At 38.5% G+C, this 23,738-nt stretch overlaps 1 protein-coding gene across 1 annotated transcript in view; it reads right to left on the bottom strand.

Moving 5' to 3' along the window:
• The window catches only part of LOC150080802 (afadin- and alpha-actinin-binding protein-like), a 104,337-nt gene that overhangs the window by 70,610 nt on the left and 9,989 nt on the right, over positions 1 to 23,738 (bottom strand). Inside the window, exon 3 of the mRNA XM_090380824.1 lies at positions 21,475 to 21,643. Coding sequence (XP_090236950.1) covers positions 21,475 to 21,643 — 169 coding nt within the window. The remainder of the gene's footprint in view (positions 1 to 21,474; positions 21,644 to 23,738) is intronic.

The following is a 23,738-nucleotide window of genomic DNA, read 5'->3' as shown; positions in this document are numbered from 1 at the left end:
GACAAACTGAATAAATACTTTGCATCTCCATCAATCCAATAAATGACAAGTTTTTAGAGATGGGAATATTAGAAGTATACAAAGTTACAACTGGGAGCTAAATGATTTTGTAATTACCAAGAAGAAATAATTAGCATTAGCAAGGGCACATGTGCAAGAAAGCAAGCTTATATAGCATCAGCCAAAAACACACACACACACACACACACACACACACACACACACACACACACACACACACACACACACACACACACTTCTCATTTCACCCATCCACTCACTCCAAATGTTTGTCTAGTTCTGCTTTGAATCTGTTTAAGCTATCAACTTCAACAATGACAGATGGAAGCTTGTTCCAGCAAACAACCACCCACTGGCTAAAGGCAAACTTCCATCAATCTATCCTGCAACTGTCTTTCCTCAATTTGAATTTATGCTCTCTCAGGCTATTATTCTGAGCAAGACAAAGAATCCCATCAGCATTCAGCTTGCTCAAACCATTGAAGGCTTTATACACCAATCAGATCACCTCGCAGGTGCCTAGTTTCCAGACACTGTAATTTGTAAAACTTAAGCCTTTCTTCGTAAGAGCAACCCTTTGTTCCATTCACTAATCTTGTTGCCCTTCTCTGTACTCGTTCCAACAGTTCTATATCCTACTTAAAATGAGGCCTCCAGACCTGAATATAGTACTTAAGGTGTGGCCTGACCATTGCCTTATACAAGGGGATAATCGCCTCCTGCTAGAAAAATTCCTGTATATCATTGACAAGACACCATGAGCTACTCTTGCAGACCGTCTGCACTGCTAACAAAACTTCATATCTGCCTGCACAATTACTCCCAGATCCTTTTCACTCTCTACCACTGTCAGTGTCATACCACAAAGTTGATACTTTACTCTGGGGTTACTGCTTCCCATATGCAGTACTTTAAATTTGTCAATGTTAAACTTCAGTTGTCACCTCTCAGCCCATCTGCTCAAATTTTCTAGATCCTGTTGCAGCCGCGTACTGTCATTAGTGTCATTAACAACCATGCCGACCTTCGTATAGTCTGCAACTTGGATATTAAGCCTGCTATACCATCATCAATATCACTAATGAATACAGAAAACAATAGACCCAAAGCTGAACCCTGGGGGGCTCCACTAATAATATAAATCCATGAAGAGCAGTGTCCATTGATTACCAATCTGTCTTCTCCCACTCAACCATACCTTTATCCATAGCAGCAATTTGCCTCCAATACCACACTGCTCCAACTTGTGCAGCAGTCTTCCATGTGCAACATTATCAAAAGCCTTTCTAAGATCCAAATATATGATATCAAAATTATTCTTTGCATCCAGTTCCTTTGTGACTACATCATAGTATCCAATCAAATTGGCCAGACAAGACTTCCCCTTAACAAACCCATGCTGTGCCTGAGCTATAACTGGTCTTGTCTAGAGGATCCTGCAATGCTTCTTTAATCAGTACCTCCATTAATTTCCCTGGACAAGAAGTTAAACTAACAGGTCTGTAATTACCCAAGTCTTCCTTTGATCCTCCTTTGTGCACTGGGGTCCCATTTGCACATCTCCAGTCCATGGGTACTCCCCATGAGTCCAACGAAGCTCTCATAATTATGGCTAAGGGTTTGCTTACTTCCTTTGCTGCCTCCTTCAATATAACTGGATAGATTCCATCCACCCCAGGTGCTTTTCTTATGTTTATCTTCAATAATTTCTCCTCCACTTTACTCTCAGTTATCACAAGATTATCTAGTTTACTGCCAAAGTTTAATACACCTCTGGCATTCCCCTCCCTGAATAACTCCTCATGTGTGACTGTAGATACAAAATATTCACTTAGTTTGTTAGCTACCTGAGCAGGATCATCAACAGTTGAACCATTGATATCAAGTGGACCAATCTGATTCATCCCCTTCCTTCTAGAGTTTACTTAAGTAAAGAACTCTTTGCTATTTTTCTTTGCATTCTTTGCCAAAGATTTCTCGTAATCTGCTTTTGCCTGCCTAACCTCCTTTGTGACTTGGTTACAGACCAGCTTATATCTATCATAGGCTTCTGTGTCACTTATAAATTTATATGTATCCCATGCATTTTGCTTCTCTGCCACATGTCTAATTAGTTCATCTGACATCCATTTAGGCCTAAACATTGAACAATATTTCTTAGTTGGATGAAAAGCCTAGTAGCTTCCAAGATTAATTCTTTGAATGCTTGCCATTTTGAATTTGCTGTTGGTAACATCATCAGTTGGTCCCACCATATAGAATTTAAATACTGTCTCAGACCACCGTAGTCACCTTTACGAAAGCAAAAATCCTTCCCTTTACTCCTGATGGTAGTTACCTCTTTGAGTAAATCCCACTTCAGCATACTGTGATCACTGCCACCCATTGGTTCCTTTATCTGCAGATTTTTAATGCATGAAGAATCATTACTGATAATCAGATCAAGAGTATTACTCCCTCTAGTTGCATCCCAAACATGCTGTTGTAGAAAACAATCATCCAATAAATCCACAAAAGCCTTGCTAGTTTGTGAGTGACCAACCCACAAATTCCAGTCAATCTCTGGGAAATTAAAATACACCATTATAAGACACTCTGATTTACTGGCCCACTGCACACTTTGCACAATTGCTCATTACACATCAGATTCATTAGGCCTATATTAGGCCTGATTGATGATTTTTGAGGTTATGATGAATGTCGTGGCGAGATCCAATATTCCTTACATTTCGAGGGTACAGCTCTAAAACGGTGTTCGCAGGCCGGCCGCTAGTTAGTACACCGGAATGAACCTATTGGTAACTCTCTAGGAAGCTTCCGGATCAGCTAGTGTATAATCTTGCTACCTCTACTCTGCCAGATAGTGACTGGAGGGAGTCCGAGTAGTGTGTATGCGGGGAGCATTGTCGAGGCCACGTTATTTCAAGGATCTGGGTATATTCTTACCACATGTATGCCATATCCAAAAATTTCATTACTTCATACAGCATGTCCCACCCACTTTTTCTTACTTGAATACACCATGAATTGTCAAAATAATAGAGCAAGCTTATCTGCGAAAAGATCTAAACCTCCCAAGGACTTCCTAATTCATTTCACAAATATACGTGGTCTCAATTCTAATCTCAATGATGTCCATTTCCACTTGCAGTCTTCCAAATCCCATGTACTTTTCCTGACTGAATCTCAGTTATCAGTCGATTCAACTACTGCTCATCTCAGATGTCCAAATTATTTGCTGTATGATTCCTTTCGACTCAAAGGTGGTACTTGTGCATATGTCCGTTCTGATATTCCCTGTCAGAGACTTGGCAATTTGGAATCTCCTCTCTTTGATCTTCTCTGGCTTAAAATCTCTCTACCTCATTGTGTAAAATTCATCTGTTGTCTCTACCGTTCTCCCAACTCCACTAATCACTTGGAGCTCTTTGACTTCCTCTCTTTGCAACTTGACTTTCTCCAGTCCAACTTTCCTAACAGTGAGGTAATTTTCCTTGGTGATTTTAACGTTCACAACTCCAGCTGGCTTCCGTTTTCTAGTCACACCGACCCAGCAAGTCGAGATGCTGTGGCTTTTGCAATTACTAATGACCTAGCACAGATTGTTCATTTACCTACAAGAATACCGGACAATCCTAATCATACAGCCAATACGCTTGATCTTTTTCTCACAAACAACCCTTCTAAGTACAAGGTTGAAGTGAGAGGTCCTTTAGGCACTTCAGATCACAACTTGGTGATTGCCTCTTCTCCAATGGAACCTTTATCTCATGGCTATTCCCAACCTCGTATTGTTTGCCATTACAAGAATGCAAAATGGGATGACCTGCGAGACTTCTTTTCTTCTTTTCCTTGGTCTGATTACTGTTTCAAAACTTCTGATGTCAACGTTTGCTCAGATCGTGTCAGTGAAATTATTCTTGCAGGAATGGAATCCTTTATCCCACACTCCACTTTAAAATCTCGTCCTTTATCTAAACCTTGGTTTTCCAATAAATGTGCTAAGGCTGTCCAAGAGAAGAACGTTGCATATCGTAATTGGCTCGTTTCTAATTCTTCAGTTTCATTTTCTGCCTACACCAAAGCTCGCAACAATTGTAAAGCAGTTATTAATCAGTCCAAACTAGAGTTTGAACAGGCTAAGAGTAGAAAACTTGCTTCTTGCCCTAATGGTAGCCGAGCATTCTGGTCTCTTGCAAAAGCTATTGGCCGCAACTTTTGCCCATCTCTGCTCCCACCTCTGTCCAAACCAGATGGTTCTGTTGTCACTTCAGCCAAGGATAAAGCTGACCTGCTAGCATCCCATTTTTCTTTGAGCTCATGTATTAATGATCTTGGTAAAACACCTCCCACCATTCCTAACACGCTCCATTCAATGCCTCCTGTGGTCTTCCGTCAAAAGGATATCAGAAGGATTTTGATGAATCTTGATGCTAAGAAAGCTCCAGGTCCTGATGGTATTTCTCCACTTGTTCTCAAAACCTGTGCTCCTGAACTTACTCCTATTCTTTGCCGCTTTTTTCACTTTCTTATTCCAAAGGTGTTTTTCCTTCTGCTTGGAAATTTGCTCATATCCAGCCAGTTCCTAAAAAGGGTGACAAATCCCTCCCATCCAATTATCGTCCCACTGCAATTACTTCTACTCTTTCTAAAGTAATGGAGAAATCAATTAACCGCCAACTCTTAAACTACCTAGAAACCTTCCGTCTGATCAACGATCGCCAGTATGGATTCCGTCAGTGTCGATCCACTGGTGATATTCTGGCTTATGTTACCCATTTATGGACTAATTCAATGGAAAGGTTCGGTGAAACACAAGTAGTTGCTCTTGACATCTCAAAGGCTTTTGATCGTGTTTGGCATAAAGGTCTTCTAAACAAGCTTCCATCTTATGGTTTGCCAACTGTTTTTAGTAATTGATTATCCAGTTTTCTCTCTGATCGCTCACTGAGGGTGATAGTAGATGGCTCTCTGTCTTCTAACTTCTCCACTAATGCCGGTGTCCCCCAAGGTTCAGTTCTTTCCCCCACTCTTTTCCTCTTGTATATCAATAACCTTCTTCCATTGACTGGAAATCCTATCCATAGTTTTGCCGATGATAGCACATTGCATTCAACTTTCCATTTTGAGAAACCTTGTCCAGCTCAATCAGCTTCAAGTTCTCGAAAATCTGCTGCCAATTCCTTAAATGCCGATCTTCAGGTAATTCTCCAGTGGGGCAAAGACAACTTAGTTGATTTCAACCCTTCTAAAACTCAATCTTGTCTTATATCTCGCAAAAAGGATTCTTCTGCTCCTATGCTTACCTTTAGTGACACTCCGATTTCTAGGCAAAATGATATATCTCTTTTGGGGATTACCCTGACTTCTAATCTCTCTTGGCACACGCACATTACAAATATTGCTTCCTCTGCATCTAAAAAACTTGGTTTTCTCTTTCGCTCTCGGCGTTACTTTTCTCCCAAACAGCTGCTCACTCTGTATAAATCGCAAATCCGCCCTGCCATGGAATATTGTTCCCACATCTGGGGTGGTGCCCCCAAAACCTCTCTCAGGCTTCTTGATTCCATTCAGAAGAGGGCAGTTAGGTTAATTAATGATTCATCTCTAACAGAGTCTCTCCACTCGCTTTCTCATAGACGCACTGTTTCTGCTGCATGCCTCTTCTACAGATACTTCCATGGGCACTGTTCTTCTGAATTGGCTTCTATAATTCCCGCTCTCTCTTTCAAAACAGTCCGAACACGTGCCGCCACCAGTCAACATCCATTTACTGTCCAACTTCAAACCCACAGAACCAACTTTTCACCTTCCTCATTTATTCATTCAACTGCTGTTTTCTGGAACAACCTTTCTTCATACGTATTTCCTGAAAATTACAATCTACAGAAGTTCAAGTCCAATATCAACAAATATCTTCTTTCGTCTTCTCAACCTCCAACCCAAGCACGGTACTAAGTACTATAGGTTATAATACCTCTCGTGTTTGGGGTTCTCATAAAAAAAAAAAAAAAAAAAATATATATAACACACACCTACTCTCATTTTTCCTTTCCCAGTGCTTATGTCACACCAAACAGCCTCAACACTGCGCTGTCCCCCAACATCAATTGGATGTACTTCCTTAGATTCTGTGTTTCTTAATAAACAGCATAACCCCTCCTCCCTTCCTGTCCTGTCTATCCTTTCTGTACCCATTGTACTCCCCAAATTCCAATTCTGCACTGCTTATGTCTGTGTGACACCACGTCTCTAATTTCCAAACAATATCTGTCCTTGATGTCATGACCAGCACTTCAAGCCATCAAATTTATTAACTACACTCCTAGCATTGGTGTACATGCAAGTATACATGCACCTGTTTCTACTCTTAGTTACCTTAACACAGCCCACTTGTTCCACTGTGACTCCCAGCTGTCCTGGAAATCCCCAATTGCCTTGCTTTTCTGGCTGCTGCTTAATTGCATTTCAATAAAAGCAGTGCAAGAATCACTTTCACCTCTGCTAGCGTCTACTGTTAATCTATTAGTCCGTGTATCCCCAAAAGCTAGCAGCTTTCTGACCCACCTAACTCTGCCTTGATAGCATCAGCAAATATTTTTGCACCCTTTCTATTTAAGTGTATCCCATCACTGTAGAAGCAGGTCTCTCCTGTTAACAAGCACAGATTAGGCTGAGAAAAATTCTACCCCTTGAGCCTTTCACAACTCTCTAGGGCCGAACTGATCAACAAGGCTCTCATCATAATAGAAGAGAAACCGGTGAGGCTAAAAGTAAATAAAAAAAAAAAAGTTGCAGCTGATGTCTCTACAATTATATTATATTATACTGAAAGCAAGAATGCTCTCATAATTATGAGAGCATTCTTGCTTTCAGGGAAGGTCATTATAGATCAGTGCTTCTCAAACTGTCTGTGGTGAAGGACCAGTTTCTTTTATTTTCAATCTGTTAGAGACCAGTACTTTTTTAAAATACAAATCTCACGGCTCGATAATGGATGAATCGTCGGGACCGGTAAAGTATGGGACCAATTTCGAATTTGTCACAGACTGGTAACAAATAGTTCACGGACCGACACCAGTCCAGGGACCACACTTTGAGTAGCACTGTTATATATTGGAAATGTGCAAATATCTATCCTATTCATAAAGGTGAATCAAAGGGGAAGTGAGTAATTACATACCTATAAATTTGACTTTTGTTGAGAAAATGAGTCACTAGTAAGATGTACTGCCAGATCATCTTGGCAGGAATGCAGTTATTTGGAAACCACAGCATGGATTCATTAAGGAAAGGTCTAGTCCGATCAGTCTATCTATTATGACTTAGTGACTATGTCATAGTAAGTAAAGCAACTAAATGCAAAACAATTTTCACATCATAGATTTCAGTTTTCTACATGAAAGGCTGCTGTACAAATTGGAGCAGTGTCGCATTGGGGACAAGATACTGTACGCATAAGGAATGATTGAGTGACAAAAGGTGGTTATAAAGGGGCATTGCTCCTCTTGTATTAATGGTATTAGTGAAGTTCCTCAGAGTTCAGAAACTGGCCCTTACTTTTTTAAATATTCATTATTGATATTGATGAAGGCTTATCAAGTTTATTGTCTAAGTTTTCATATAATACCAAGGTCCCTGTGGAACTTGGTATCATCTGAAAACAAGGCATGCTACTGAAAGAAGACCTAGAAAAATTGAACTGATAGGCTGGAAGTGATAATTCCAAAATAAAATACCACATCTTCAAAAAGGCCTCTAAGGTTGGGAGAGTAATACATATCCAGAATTTAAAACAAATACACCAACCATTTAAACTATAGTGGTTTAATACTGAAAACTATAAAATGTACCAAACGATACTGTACTGTAAAATAATATATGCAAAAAACTGATTTACAAAATAAAATGTACGATAAAATTTTTAAAATATACAATAAAATATAAATAAAAATATTTAAAATTCAATAAAATATAATAAAATTAAAAGCGATAAAACATTGACCAAAGCTTTCGGGGGCTTCTGCCTCCTTTCTTAACCCCCTTCGGCTCCATCCCCTGCTGGAGGCTGTGGTCCTTGCAAAAGACGAGCGTTTTATATTTCCACGCTCCCGAGCCGCTTCCGGTTCTGGTTCACATGGAAGAAATACTGAGCATGCACCTGGTCAGCCACGTGCGCTGTGAACCTGTTACTTAAGGATGTGTTGCTTAAACATCATTGTTGTTGAGAAAGGAGGCGGAAGCCCCCGAAAGCTTCAGTCAATGTTTTATCGCTCTTAATTTTATTATATTTTATTGTATTTTAATATTTTTATTTATATTTTATTGTATATTTTTAAAATTTTATCGTACATTTTATTTTGTAAATCAGTTTTTTACATATATTATTTTACAGTACAGTACCGTTTGGTACATTTTATAGTTTTCAGTATTAAACCACTATAGTTAAAGGTTGGTGTATTTGTTTTAAATTTTGGATATAAAATACCACTTAGGCAGTACCACACCGAAGGTGGTGGAGAAAAAAATAGCAGTACAAATGGGTTCTTAGGATAACTTATGGAGTTCTGTTAATGACATACAGGAATTTTGCCAACAAAGACAAGATGATCATCCTATTTTAAAAATTAACTTTTTTTAATAATAGTTTTTAATTTTTTTTGTTGCATTTTTTTTGGTGTTGTTTTTTATATCCATTGCAGATAAAGAAATACTTGGAATTTCATAATGGAGACACATGGTTGAGCAACGTACCAAGATCACTGAATATTATTTTGCAAACCAACATTCAATTATTCAAATGCAGAGAGCTTATTAAAGATATAAAGTTAGATAATAATCAGAATCGACAATTCATTGTCTTGTGGCATGATTCCAAAAACAGGGGTGTATATCTGATTTGGAATGAGGTGGAAGACTATGAAGGAGCTGTAATGATAACAACATAGAGCAAGTATGGGAGAGCAGTGAAGAGACAAGAACCAACAGAAAACGAGCATCTCAGTTGGGATTACTGAGAATATCACCGAAGCAAATTTTGAGAAGCTGTTTACCATACAAGTTGTAATTGGCCTATGAAATGAGACAAAAGAACTGGTTCGGTGCTTAAAATATGCATTTACTTTTCAAGATAATTAGCGACGAAGCTCATTTTCATTTAAATGGCTTTGTGAATAAGCAAAACTGCAGATTCTGGGATATCAGCAATCTGACAATAGTTCACCAGTGACAAATGCACCCACTTCGCTGTATAGTTTGGTGTTGTTTTATATCCAAAAGATCACGTGTCCTTACTTATTTGAGGACAAAGATGGTGCTGCTGTCAATGTAAATGGTGACCGATATCAGGTCATGGTTACAAAATTTTTAAGGTCCAGAGCTTGCAGGCAATCCAACAATGTGGTTCCAATAACATGTTGCAACAATACACTCTGCTTGAGAGACTATAAACTTGATAAGATCGATTTTTAGCAAATGCATAATCTCAAAAAATTCTGCATTTAACTGCCCTCCACGTTTGCCTGATCTATTGACACCACATTTCTTTCTTTGGGGCTATCTCAAGAAATGTGTTTATGCTAACAAATCAGGAACTGTAGAGGCATTGAAGAATCATATCCAAGACAAAATTGACTATTTAGAAACTGACTTTTAAGAAATGTGATTAAAATGCACTCAAAAGAGCACATTATTGTGAACCTGAAAAATAAGGGTCACTTAAGTGATGTAATTTTTCACATTAGTTTTAATAATAATTCTCCTAAATAAATGAACATTTTCTTTTTTTTTTTGTGTTTTTACTCAATTTTGAAAAATTTATAGGCATTACAAAACCCCTTCACAACCTCGGGCCCACCCTATATAAGGCAATGATTAGGCAGCATTTTGAGCAGTGCATACAGGAAAAGAAGTCTTATTTTAAGAAGAATGTGGATCTGTTGTAACAGGTGAACAGAAAGGTAACATTAGTCAAGAGCAAAAAAAGGATACTTTTACCATAAAAGACTTCAGTTCTACAAATTGCAGAGCTTGGAATCAGACATCTGTGAGAGAGCTGATTGAAATATTTAAGGCTTTAAATGGAATGGGTAAACTAAATGCTGATTGCATCCGTACTCTTTCATAGACAACGCACCTAAGGGGACACAAATTTAAATGGTGCCTCCGTAGCTAGGTGAGCAGGAGCAGCAGTGCATAGCACATGCTTCTTGATTAGACCGGGGTTCGAGCCCGTGACCACCAAATACGGAGGATGCGGAAAGGTCAGGGAATGGCCACCACATACCCCCGGAGCAATATGGCCTTAGTTGCTAATGCTCCTAAAAATCAAATACCAATAACAACAACAAATTTAAATGGAAAAAGGATGGTTATAGACAAGATGTGCAAAAATTTGCTTTCAGCCAGAGGAGTGATTGACTGTTGGAACAAACTTCCAACTGGTGTTGTGAAATTGTTTGAATGAATTTAAGAGAGAATTAGACAAATTATAAAGGGGAATGGAAAGATGAGGTTTTTTTACTGATGTTGTATAGATTTGCTTCCTTGCAGCATTTGCCTCCACTACTACTAAAAATTCCGAGATTCAGAAAGATCAGGCTCCAAAAACTGCCAGAGATTTGGGAAGACCAATTTTAAAAATTATAGATTATCCTCTAATTTTTGTGTTTCCAGAAACACATTAATTGTAAAATTCAAAGAAAGTGAAAACATACATCTCTGAAATAATTTTCATATAGAAAGTAACGTAAGACACCTATGGGAGACTTTTCTCCCATAGATGTACTTCTTCATATTAATGTCTTACGAGCACTTTAAATTAGTGCCTATATTTATAATAACATGAAAATCACTTAATGTGTTATCTATACACCATATGCAATAAATTATACAGGAGTTACCCATTAGTGTTACCTTGATTCAGTCAAGGATAGCCTAATCAGAAAAAGAGATAGTGCCCTTTTGGAACTTCACAGAAACTTTCTTCAAAACAATGTCCCATTCATCCACTAAAAGACAACAAAGGATCAACTTTAGCAAATACAGCATGGGTTTGTTAAAGGTAGATCACAACTCACCAATCTGATTAGCTACTATGGGGTTGTCTGTCACAAAGGAATGGGTTGCAAAGAATAACTTTGAAATTGTATACTTGGATTTCAGCAAAGTCGTTAATACTGTACCACATGTATGATTGCTGCATAAACTGGAACAATGTGGGATTGGGGTAAGTTACTACTATGGATACTATGGATAAAGGTATGGTTAGTGGTAGGAGACAAAGCATGGTTATAAATGATAAATGGACACTTCTCCTAATGGGCTAATGCGATGAGTGGAGTTCCATGGGATTCAGGGTTGGGCTTCTTACTGTTTTTAATCTTTATATATATAAAACGCTTAGGTATGCTGCCAAAATTTTCCAACTGCTAATTGTTGCCTGCACCAGTTCACATAGTTCACCTCGCTGTTGTTGTTATTATTTAGCTTAACGACACAAGGGCTACTGAGGCCAAATTGTGTCTGCTCATAGTTTATTTAGTCGAAATATACCGCTGTAGATGTTAAATTAAATACTCCTATATAGGCCAATACATTTTAAATAGATTACAAATTATTTTATGTTTGCTTCATTTCCCAGGATAGGAGTTAAATCATGTGAGAGTTTCAACCTAGAGACCGACTGAAAAGTGTTTGACTGTATGGTTGAATATAAGGGACAATCAAAGAGGAAATGCCTAACAGTAAGTTGACTATCACAGGATGAACACTGGGGTGGATCTTCTCCCAGTAGCAGGAACAGATGGGTATGATGAGTGTGTCCAATTCTGAGTCTTGCCAGTACCACTTCTTCTCGTCTGTTTTGTCAAAAGCTTGAGAGCCACAGCTTTGGTTCTTGCTTTATCTGGTAAAGTTTATTGTTGATGTTACTTTTCCAGATCTGTGACCAGTTGTCGTAACTTGCTTTGCAAATAACAGGCTTACAATCAGTGTAAGGAACCTGAGGGTGTTCTGGGACAGCTGGTTGAGGATGTTTAGCTGTGAGGTCCACACTTTCATTTCCCGGAATACCAGAATGGCCAGGGATCCAGCAAAAACTGATTGATTGATTGGACACACTGCAGGAAAATAGCTGAGAATGAATGTGTTTCAAGGTAGGATGAGAAGATGAGAAATTCGTTCTTATGGCAGGAACAGCACTGAGCGAGTCAGTGTAAATTATGGCAGGTGAGATGGAAAGTTCAATAATTTTACTAAGTGCTAATTTGATGGCATATAATTCAGCTGTGAAGATGCTGCAGGCTAATGGTAGTGAGGCAGTAACCGTTACAGAAGAAAAAACTGCAGCAGCACCAACCACACTGGCTGTTTTGGATCTGTCAGTATAGACTTTACAGGCATGTGAGTTCAGAGTAGTGTGAGCTAAGTGCAACTGCCTGATATTAAAGGAAGGTACAGTATTTCATGCATTAAGAATCTGCAGATAAATGAACCACTAGGTGGCAGTGATCACAGTGTGTTGAAGTGGGATTTACTCAAGGAGGTAACTACCATCAGAGGTAAAGGGAAGGGTTTTTGTTTTCGTAAAGGCGACTATGATGGTCTGAGACAGTATTTAAATTCTATACAGTGGGACCAACTGATGATGTTACCAACAACAAACTCAAAATGGGAAGCATTCAAGGAACTAATCTTGGAGGCTACCAGGCTTTACATACCAACTAAGAAATATTGTTCAAGGTTTAGGCCTAAATGGTTGTCAGATGAATTAATGAAACATGTGGCAGAGAAGAAAAATGCATGGGATACATACAAATTAATGGGTGACATGGAAGCCTATGATAGATATAAGTTGGTCTGTAACCAAGTCACAAAGGAGATTAGGTAGGCAAAGGCAGACTACGAAAAATCCTTGGCAAAGGATGCAAAGAAAAACAGAAAAGAGTTCTTTACATATTTGAACTCGAGAAGGAAAGGGATGAACCAGATTGGTCCACTGGATATTGATGGTTCAACAGTTGAGGATCCTGCTCAGGTGGCTAACAATCTAAACGAGTATTTTGCATCTACATTCACGCATGAGGAGTTATTCAGGAAGGAGAATGATGTAGGTAAAGTAAACATTGGCAGTGAGCTGGATGATTTTGTAATAACTGAGAGGAAAGTGGAGGAGAGATTGTTGAGGATAAACATAAAAAAGGCACCTGGGGTGGATGGGATCTATCCAGTTATATTAAAGGAGGCAGCAAAGGAAGTATGCAAACCCCTAGCCATAATTATGAGAGCTTCTTTGGACTCAGGGGAGGTACCCATAGACTGCAGATGTGCAAATGTAACCCCAATTCACAAAGGAGGATCAAAGGCTGACACAAGTAATTATAGACCTGTTAGTTTAACTTCGGTTCCAGGAAAATTAATGGAGGCACTGGTTAAAGAAGCACTGCAGGATCATCTAGACAAGAATTCAGTTATAGCGCAGATGCAGCATGGTTTTGTTAAGGGCAGGTCTTGTCTGACCAATTTGATTGGATACTATGATGTAGTCACAAAAGAACTGGATGCAGGGAATAATTTTGATATTATATATTTGGATCTTAGAAAGGCTTTTGATACTGTTGCACACGGAAGACCGCTGCACAAATTGGAGCAGTGTGGCATTGGAGGCAAATTGCTGCTATGGATAAGGGGTTGGTTGAGTGGCAGAAGACAGAGAGTGGTAATCAATGGACACTGCTCAACGTGGACTAATGTTATTAGTGGAGTTCCTCAAGGTTCAGTGTTGGGTCCGTTGTTGTTTTAGGTGTTTATGAATGATATTGATGATGGGATATCAAGTTTAATGTCCAAGTTTGCAGATGATACAAAGGTTGGCAGGGTCGTTAAGGACACTACTGACGCTATGCTGCTGCAACAGGATCTGGAAAGGTTGAACAGATGGGCTGAGAGGTGGCAAATGAAGTTTAACATTGACAAATGTAAAGTACTACATATGGGAAACAGTAACCCCAGAGCAACGTATCAACTCTGGGGTACTACACTGACAGTGGTGGAGAATGAAAAGGACCTGGGGGTAATTGTGCAGTCAGATATGAAGTTCTCTGAGCAGTGCAGACGAGCTGCAAGAGTAGCTCATGGTGTCTTGTCAATGATATACAGGAATTTTTCTAGCAGGGATAAGGAGGTGATTATTCCCTTGTATAAGGCAATGGTTAGGCCACATCTTGAGTACTGTATACAGGTCTGGAGGCCTCATTTCAAGAAGGATGTAGAACTGCTGGAACGGGTACAGAGAAGGGCAACAAGATTAGTGAATGGAACAAAGGGTTGCTCTTACGAAGAAAGGCTTAAGTTTTGCAAATTACAGAGTCTGGAGACTAGGCACCGGTGAGGTGATCTGATAGAGGTGTATAAGGCTTTGAATGGTTTGAGCATGCTCAATGCCAATGGGATTCTTCATCTTGCTCAGAATAATCACCTCAGAGGGCATAAATTCAAATTGAGGAAGGACGGATGTCGGATAGATGCGCGGAAATTTGCCTTTGGCCAGCGGGTGGTTGGTTGGTGGAACCGACTTCCATCACTTGTTGTTGAAGTTGATAGCCTAAACAAATTTAAAGCTCAACTGGACAGGTATTTCGAACGAACAGAGGGGTGAAATGGGAGTGGGGTTTTTTTTTTTTTTTTTTTTTTGGCTGATGCTGAATAAGCTTGCTTTCTTGCATCATATGCCTCTACTAATGCTAATGCTATTCTTTCCCCACTCCAGAAAATGTGTATCATGGGAGGGAGAAACGTATGTCCAAGGTGGAACAGGTGCAGTTGTGTCCTGAAAAATATTGCTTAAATTGATATGCCAACTCTGAGAAAGCTCTTTAATCCTCACTCCAAGGAATTTAACGGTACTTACAAGCGGGATTGGAATATTGTTTATTTGTACTTCCGGATCGGGATGGAGAGCTCGTTTCTTGCAAAAGTGGGTGAGAGTGCATTTCTTTTCTGATAGTCTGTAGCCATTTCGTGAAGTCCACGATTGTATTTTGGTAATGGCAAGTTGGAGCTGCCATTCAATGGTGTTCATACTTTCAGATTGACAAGAAATTGTAAGGTCATCTGCGTACATGTAGGTTTCAACAGTTTTTTGGATATCTTGTGTTATGCTGCTAACTCGGATTGAAAATAGTGTTGGACTAAGAATCGATCCCTGAATGTGAGATGCAGAGAGTACATTTTTATATAGGACCTGAAAAGAATGCAATTGCAGAAAATTTTGAATTATTTTCAGCAAATGGCCCCTAAACCCCAAGTGGTAAAGGTCCATAATAATCCCATGACGCCATGTAGTGTCAAATGCCTTTTCAAGATCTTGGTTGACCATGACTACATGTTGTTTCATGACAAAGGCATTGTGGATATGAGATTCGGCTTTGATAAGCACGTCCAGCATTGATCTATTCTTCCGAAAGCCATACTGATGACCTGGAAGGAGATTTTGTGACTCCAGGATGTAAGTAAGCCTAGTGTGAACCATCCTTTTGAAAATTTTACCCAGGCAGCTCATAAGAGATATTGGCCTATAATTTTCAACACAGGAATGATCTTTTCCTGGTTTTGGTAAGGCAATAATGAAAGAATGACGCCAGGAAGGAGGATAGGCATTTTCGGAGAATATCTGATTATAAAAGATTAACATGGTACTCAAATCTTCTTGAATTAAATGCTTCAGCATAACATAATGAACTCCATCTGGACCTGCAGCACTGTTTGAAGATCTATTTAACGATTCTTGAAGTTCTATGAATGTAAAGGGTTGGTTGTAGGGGAAACAGTGGTGCGTGAAAAAGTTGATTTTATATCGTTCTGCACTAGCTATGATGTTCTGAAATGTGGACCCATACGAGGCAGAAGCAGATATTGTAGTAAATGATTCAGCAAGTGCATTAGCAACTTCTTCAGCTGTAGATAGGTCTTTTCCTTTCCAATGAAGTATTGGAGAGGGCATACGAGTGAATTTCCCATTTAGTGCCTGTATTCTTTTCCAGATGAGGCATGTGTCGGTGTCTTGTGATTGTTGAGGCAAAAGCGATCCACGAGTCTCGTTTTGCTTTCTGTCTAATTTGCCTTGCTTTTGCTTTAAGCCTTTTATAAACAATGAGGTTATTAGTGGTGGGATTCTTACGGAAATTATTCCAAGCTCAGTTTTTTCCCTGTTTGGCAGTGAAGCAATCTGCATTCCACCAGTGATTTCGGTGACTGTGATATGTCCCGGATTTTGCAATGTAGGTATTTGCTGCAGTCAGAATCTGATTGGTGATGTAAGTATTTACATCATCAATAGGTTCTTTTTTTAACGTAAAGTCTGTCTAGAAGTATTTGAGCAGAATAGCCATCACAGTTCGCCTTTTTAAACTTCCAACAGGATCGTTGATCAGGATTTGGAGTTACTCCTGTTTGTAAGGAGCAAATGATCGGAAAGTGATCATTGTTAAAAGGATCAGTTAATACAGACCATGTCATGATTGGAAGGATGGAATCTACTTCTCAAGATCAAAGACAGGATCTCAAGATTTAAAGACAGGATCTACTTCTCAAATTGACTGATAAGTCAATTTGAGAAGTAGATCCTGTAGGTAGGTGGATATAGGTAGGAGATCCAGAGTTTAATAAATTTAGGTCATTATTATTTATAAATTCCTCAATCAACTTGCCTCTTCTGTCCATTGTAGCTGATCCCCACAATGGATGGTGTCATTAAAGTCACCGAAAAGACAAATTGGAGTTGGAAGTTGTGCAATGAGGTTGTCAAGTTCTGATAGGGCAAGTGATAGAGATGGTGGAATATAAATCGAAACAATGGTAACTGAAATACCAACTGCAATCCGAGCTGCCACAGCTTCTAGGGTGGTTCTTAATTGGATCGGTCTGGATGGTATGTTAGTATTTACAAGAATGGCTACTCCTCCACGGGCAGGAGACTCTGGGCTTCTGTCTTGTCTTGTCTGTATATCATAAAATGTGAGAATTTCGGCAAAATTTTGGGTGACAAGAATGTTTCCTGTAGGCATATACCTATGGGATTAAACTGAGAGATTAAATCACTTAAGTCATCAGAATGGTTGCTTAGTCCTCTACAATTCCACTGTATGATGTTAGGCATTATTTTGGTTTGGCTGAAGATGATTTATCTGACTGTTTTTTGTATGCAGGGCATTTTTTTTTTTGGTCTTTTTTTGGGAATAAGGGGCATCCAGTATCCATAGTGTCACTGGCATGGAGTTCTAGGATAGGGTCTTCATAATTTTGGTGTATATCCACTTCCATAGTGTTGGTTGGTGGATCGGTTTCCATACAGTCTTTATTAGGTTTCAATCTTTCTGCGTCATTTGAGACTGTCACAGTATCAGTTGGGATATTAATTGGGGTGTTGGTGGCATTACTGGTTTTAGTTTTAGAATTTTCTTTTCCAGTGGTTGATAAAGTTGCTTTAACCCAATTAGCTAGGGATTAATACAATTAATTCTACTTTGTATTTTTGGATTTTCCTACCTGTTTTCCACATCTCACATGATTTAGAAAAGGCAGGGTGATTGCCTTTGCAGTTGGGTTTTTGTTGTTTTGTTTTGTTGTTGTTTTGTAGTTGGGGCAAATGGAAATTGCGGCTGGACAATCTGCCTATGTATGATCTTTTGCTCCACAAATAGGACAGATGGCGTCACCTCTCATGCCTGCTGTGCATGGCCATATTTCTGGCATTTAAAACAGCGAAGAGGATTTGGGATGTATGGACGAATTCGGCAGTTTAAATATCCAGCTTTTACTGAAGATGGCAAATCAGGAATACTAAAAGTTAAAATGATGGAACGAGTTGGAATGAGATTTCCATCTTTTTTTGTCATAATTCTTTTAGCAGCGATTACCTTTTGATGGCTAAGTTCTTGGACTAATTCCTCCTCAGACACTGTAATTAAGTCCCATTCTGTAATGACTCCTTTAGATGAATTTAAGGTATTGTGAGGAGTAACAGACACTGGAAATCCACCAAATGTAGTTGTCTTTAATAGCCACTCAATGTTTGGATATGGCTGTTTCAACCAGGAGATCTCCTGATTGATTGTAGTCGCTTCACCATTTTTGGTGATCCTGCAATAGATTCTAGATGTCTTTGAATCATAAATGGTGATAACTTGCCCACGGGCTGCATGGGCAGAGAGTGTATCACCAGAAAATTAGGGATGTCTGGATGCTGTGCTTCAGTTCGAAGCCTTTTTGGTTGATTAGTATTTTCATGACAGGATTCTTGTCTTGAGCTTGAAGGCTCTAAGGGTGGAAAATTGTTTGAATCCATGATAGCTCCTTTTGGCCCTGGGGGTTTATCTTTACCACCCAGGTTATCGGCCCCGCCACGGGGAGGCAGGAGCAGTGCCACGAGGTGACCAAACGGCTGAGTTAGTAACCTTACTAACTCAGCAGTGCCACGAGGTGATCAAACGGCTGAGTTAGTAAGTTAGAAAAAAATAGAAAGGTGGTTTTCCTTTCTGGGCTTCTGCCTACTTCTTGTAGTGCGAGAGAGCTACTATGCTATAGAAATCAAGAAAACGGTGTTTGAAACTAAAAATAGAAACTGTAGGTTTAAATGTTCTCTGTAGAAGAACGCTTTAGAAAACACACTAGAATCGCTTGGCCACGGAACGCTTGGCACCCGGGGCCAGTTCACCTCGCATGACCACCATACTGGGCATTATTAATTTTTATACTAATGTTTTTCGACTGAAGAAAGGCAACCTATGCCTGAAAGCTACCGATGTATGTTTATTTTATCTGTCTTCAATTTTAATAAACTGTTCTAAGTTTTAAGAAGTGTAAAAATGGCTGAACAGTGTGTAAAAACTTGGAGAAAATGTAGAATAAATGATAATGAAACATTAGAGGAGAGATTAAATAGACTAAGAGACCAAAACAAGACTATGAAGACGGACAGAAAACATTGAAGAAAGAGAAGCAAGATTGGAAATGAGAAGACGGGCAAAACACCATAGGACTAATCAAATAAAAGTACCGGATGTGAATAATCAACAAGCTGTAATTAATGTGGAAGAGCATGACATAGGATTGGTTGGTTGTTGGGTTTTATTGGCACATTAGCAACTAAGGCTATAATGCGCCACATTATATAGGAAATATGTGTTACAACTGAGTATTGCAATACAAGATATTGGGGACATGAGTAAAACGCATTGAATAGCAAATAAGTCAGGATATGGACAACTTTATATTTTCGATTCTGCTGAAGCAACAACAAAATGGCTTGAAAAACAATCAAACCAAGGGTGTATGGCCGAAGTAATGCAACAATTGGATGAAATGTTGCGACAAGTTAACCCATTTGCTGAGTCATAAACAAATGCATCAAATAACTCAGGCCAATCCAACAATGCGTGTATGCCATTTATAGAAGACCTGGACTTAGATAAGAGACAATATAATTCACCTACATCCAAAATGGAATTTGTTGCAATATTTGTTGGAGAAGACAGGGAACCACCTGCAAACAAAGACATATGCATATATCCCACGGGTGTCTGCTGCAGAATTATATCACCACTTAATGGTGAAGACCGAAGGATCTCAATTAAACTATTTATGCTATAATCAGAAAGATGGCATATGTTACGCCGGGTACAACTAGTATTTATTAATTATACCAATGTAGATGATATTAATGCAGTGAACATTGGAGTTCAGTAAACTACAGTCTCAGGAAACTAGGCATTAGTGTAGTGACATCACTGAAGTATATAAAGCTTTAAAAGAGTTAAGTAAACTATATGCTGATGCAGCTTTAGCCTTTCTCAGTTGAAATATGCAAGGGGGATCAAATTTAAATTGGAAAAGAATGGTTGAGATGTGGAAATTTGCATTTAGCTAGAAGGTAGCCAATTGTTGGAATAATCTTCCACCTATTGCTGTGGAAGTGGTTATTGAGTAAATTTAAGGTAGGTTTGGACAAATTAGTAGAAAGGACAGTACACCACCATCAAATAATGCACAGGAAGACCTCACAAGTCTACTTCATGTGAATCAGAGGAAAAAATTGTTTTTTTTTTTTTTTTTTTTTTTAGTGTTTTTAAAGATTTGCTTTTTTGCATCTTATTGCCAATACTATTACTAATAATACAAACATTTCAGAACAAAATGTTTCCTTCTTCTGGGGACTTAAAAAAAGTTTTTTTTTAAAAAAACCTTTAAAAAGGAAACTAGGCATCTGTGTGGTGACATTGTGCATGCTCAAAAGATGTTGTAAACTCAATCTTTTAGCTTGTACACTCAATCTTTTAGCTACTACTTTGCATTCAAGAATTATAAGATCACTGCTGCACTTTTTGATCAAACACTATCATACGTGATCCCTCAGATCAATACATAATTTAGCATATGCTCAACAAACTGAGCTAGCAGGCAACCACTAACACAATGTTCAATCTTCCTTCCAAGTGCCAGTCCATCACACCCAGGGTCCTGAGCTGGATATCATCATTCTTCTCTTTCTTGGTGATTCCCTTCTGTTTCTCTCTCTCTCTCACACAGGGTAACTCGGAAATTTTTTTTAGCTGCTCCAGCATAAGCCTGAGGCTTCCTTGCACTATATGGCTAGTAATAATAATAATCCAACAATTCAACCTAAAACAGACCATTAGTATGATACAGACTCCCTTCCACAACCAAACACCAATCAAATTAATGACTTGTGTTATCACTTTCATAAGTGGTTGCTTTGGTAAATTTATCCAGCTCATAATTAACAAAGCTTTCAAAAAGGTTGGATTCATAAAACAATTACTTTCAGATTCACTGATCATAGACATGCAGACCTTCTCTATATGGCAACCTTCCTCCGTTTTATCAACTTTGGTTCAGTCATTTGGCATCTTTACAGAAGGTGGTTGGTTCCCAGTGAACTTGAAGCTGTTTGGAGAAACTTTATACAATATCTTGTTTCCAAACATCCACTTTTGCTTTAATCATACATGTGCCTATAAATCACTCTCTGAGTACTTCAGCCTGAAGCCACGCAGCACATGAACTCTAGCAGATATTAAATTCCCGTTGAAAACTATACAATTCTTATAGCTCTTTCAGAAATCCTTTGAAGTGTTCTCTTCCTTGGAACACTTCTAGAAACATTCATCATCTGACTTTCCATATACAGCCTCTGAAGAGTGATCTCAAAAAAAAAAAAAAAAAAAAATAGTCCAAATATTTTCATTTGTCTCATCACATGAAGGGGGAATGGGACAGAGGGGGAAATATCATGTGAAAATGCAAAACTTTTATTTTATATAAAAATCTAAAACTAGATTTAAAAATAGCAATAAAATTGCATCTGAAAATGAGTGCTCTCTCTTTTCTCAAAAATATCCATTAATTATATCAATATAGCTTCAAAAAGCAATTTACCTCATCTTTTTCAGATTTCACTTGGGATTGAAGGGTCTTAATCTTTCCTAACAATTCTCTCTCTTTCTCGAGTAAGGCAGTTGCTTTCCTTTCGGCCTGATCCAAGCCATCTTTCAGTCGTGAATTAAACGTATGCAACTGATTATAGTCAGATGAAAGACGAATGTTTCTTTAAAAAAAAAATGAAGAAAGAAAAAAAAAAAAAATTATATAAAGAACTTCAAAACATTTAGTGCAATATGAGAGAAAAAAAAAGCATATTGCTAAACTTTGTGTGAAGGGCTACTGTTATACGCTACCCTCCAAAAAGTATCCACTCATTTTCGTAGTCCATTTCGCTTCTGGATAAATGAGTGACTCAGACTGGTATGTAGGGAGGGTTGATGAAACAAAGTTGTTTGTGACATGCAATGTAGAGCTGCACTGACTGATCTTGAAGGGATGCTATTGTTAGATGTCACAAATGAGGGTGATGTTATCAAACAGAAGCATGACAGTACACCACCATCAAATAATGCACAGGAAGACCTCGCAAGTCTACGTCATGTGAATCAGAGGGTAGTGCCAGAAGTTTAAGATGCCAAACAGGGATTTAGGCCTGAAGCGGTGGTGTAAAAATCAATCATCACCAACCATAAGCAGCGGCCTTGCATGGTGTAACAAATGTCATAATTCGTTCACAGAGCAGTAAATTGACTCTGTGGAGTGAAACCTCATCACACCTTATTCTGATTAGATGGATGGGTGTGGGTGATGCCTGGAAAACATAAGCTGCTGGAGTGCACTGTGCCAACAAATGAAGTTCAGAGGAGATAGAGTTATGGCGTAGATCCGTTTCTCACGGTTCACACAACCAAAGAAAGTTGTGCAGAGAACCATGAACGGTAGTACCTACTCTAACATTTTGGACAATTCCATGCTCCTTACAATGCAGCAGTTATTTGGTACAGATTCACATTTGTTTCAACAGGATAATGTCCCATGCCCTACCACCGGTGCTGTTGGAGGATGGTTTATGGACATGAATATACAAAAGTTGAAACAACCTGTGCAGAGTCCTTAATCACTTAATCCCATGGGTCTTTAACCCTTTGGGATTAAGTGAAATATTGGATTAGGACAAACCAGCATATCCCACATTAATAGCACAAATGGCTATAGTTCTACAGAAGGAATGGAAGACTAACTGCTGCAGTCTATCATTTATTGGTGGACACCAAGGAGGGTGGAGGTGTGTTGTAAAGGGAGACCAACATGCTATTGAAGTGGGTTGCAGAGATGTCAGTGTGAGAATGATATGTCTGGATACTTTTTTTTTTTTTTTTTTGGAGGGTAGTACATCCAGCTGTATTACATTTGATTATAGCTGGATGTATATAAAAAAAACAGAACAAGATTTAATAACTCTGCTGGGCATAGCAGGCATAAACGATCCCTAAATATTACTTTGCATTAAACAATTAATGCCCAGTAACGTGGAGTAACATTACAATGTTTCATATAGCCATTAATAATAAACTTGTATAGAGGGGCATTTTCCTCCACTTCATCCACATGTAATGAATCCAATCAAGATTTATAGATTTTTCTTTTTGCAATTTCCACATATAGGCAACCCCCATATAACACTGTTTTACTCAAATACGATTGATAAATTGCGGTAATCTTCGCACAACACAGTACTTATATAGCATGGTTTTGATCTAACACAGAGAATTGAGGCAAACTTCACGTAACACGGTATTTTTGAGCTTTTGTGCGAAGAACACCCTGCTATTATGTTGGATGTAATTTTGCAACATTTCCATTCTTTGTGAATCCCCGCTGTTGACTCGCTAGTCATTATGCAAAAAAAAAAAAAAAATTATTGGAAGTCCCCATGTTAGGTTCTGTGCTATTGAACTTGCGATTTGAGACCATAAAAACCTGTCTTCAAAGCATGCAGTTCGTGACTTTTAACGTTTTTCTAAGGTTATTTTAATTTTTATTTGATTGTTTATAAATTTTTCTGGGCACTTATTACTAAACTTTGTTCTTATAAGAACATACTGAAATAATTTCTTTGTTGTGAATTAAATTCCAGCACTAAATTATGCCTAAAGAAATTAGGCATAATTTGGTAACTGCCGATTTATTTAAAGAATGGTTTATAAATTGTTTTGTGCCAGCCATTGAAAATATTTAAAGCAGAAAAATCTAGATTTCAAAGTTTTATTACTATTGGAAAACACATGAGGCCATCCAAAATGTTGAAGTAATGTTCC

The sequence above is a fragment of the Mastigoproctus giganteus genome, chromosome 9 (assembly GCF_048544385.1).
Source record: "Mastigoproctus giganteus isolate SK-2022 chromosome 9, ASM4854438v1, whole genome shotgun sequence".
NCBI lineage: Eukaryota > Metazoa > Arthropoda > Arachnida > Uropygi > Thelyphonidae > Mastigoproctus > Mastigoproctus giganteus.
Note: the sequence above shows the minus strand (reverse complement) of the source record. Positions and strands in the feature narration are given on the sequence as shown.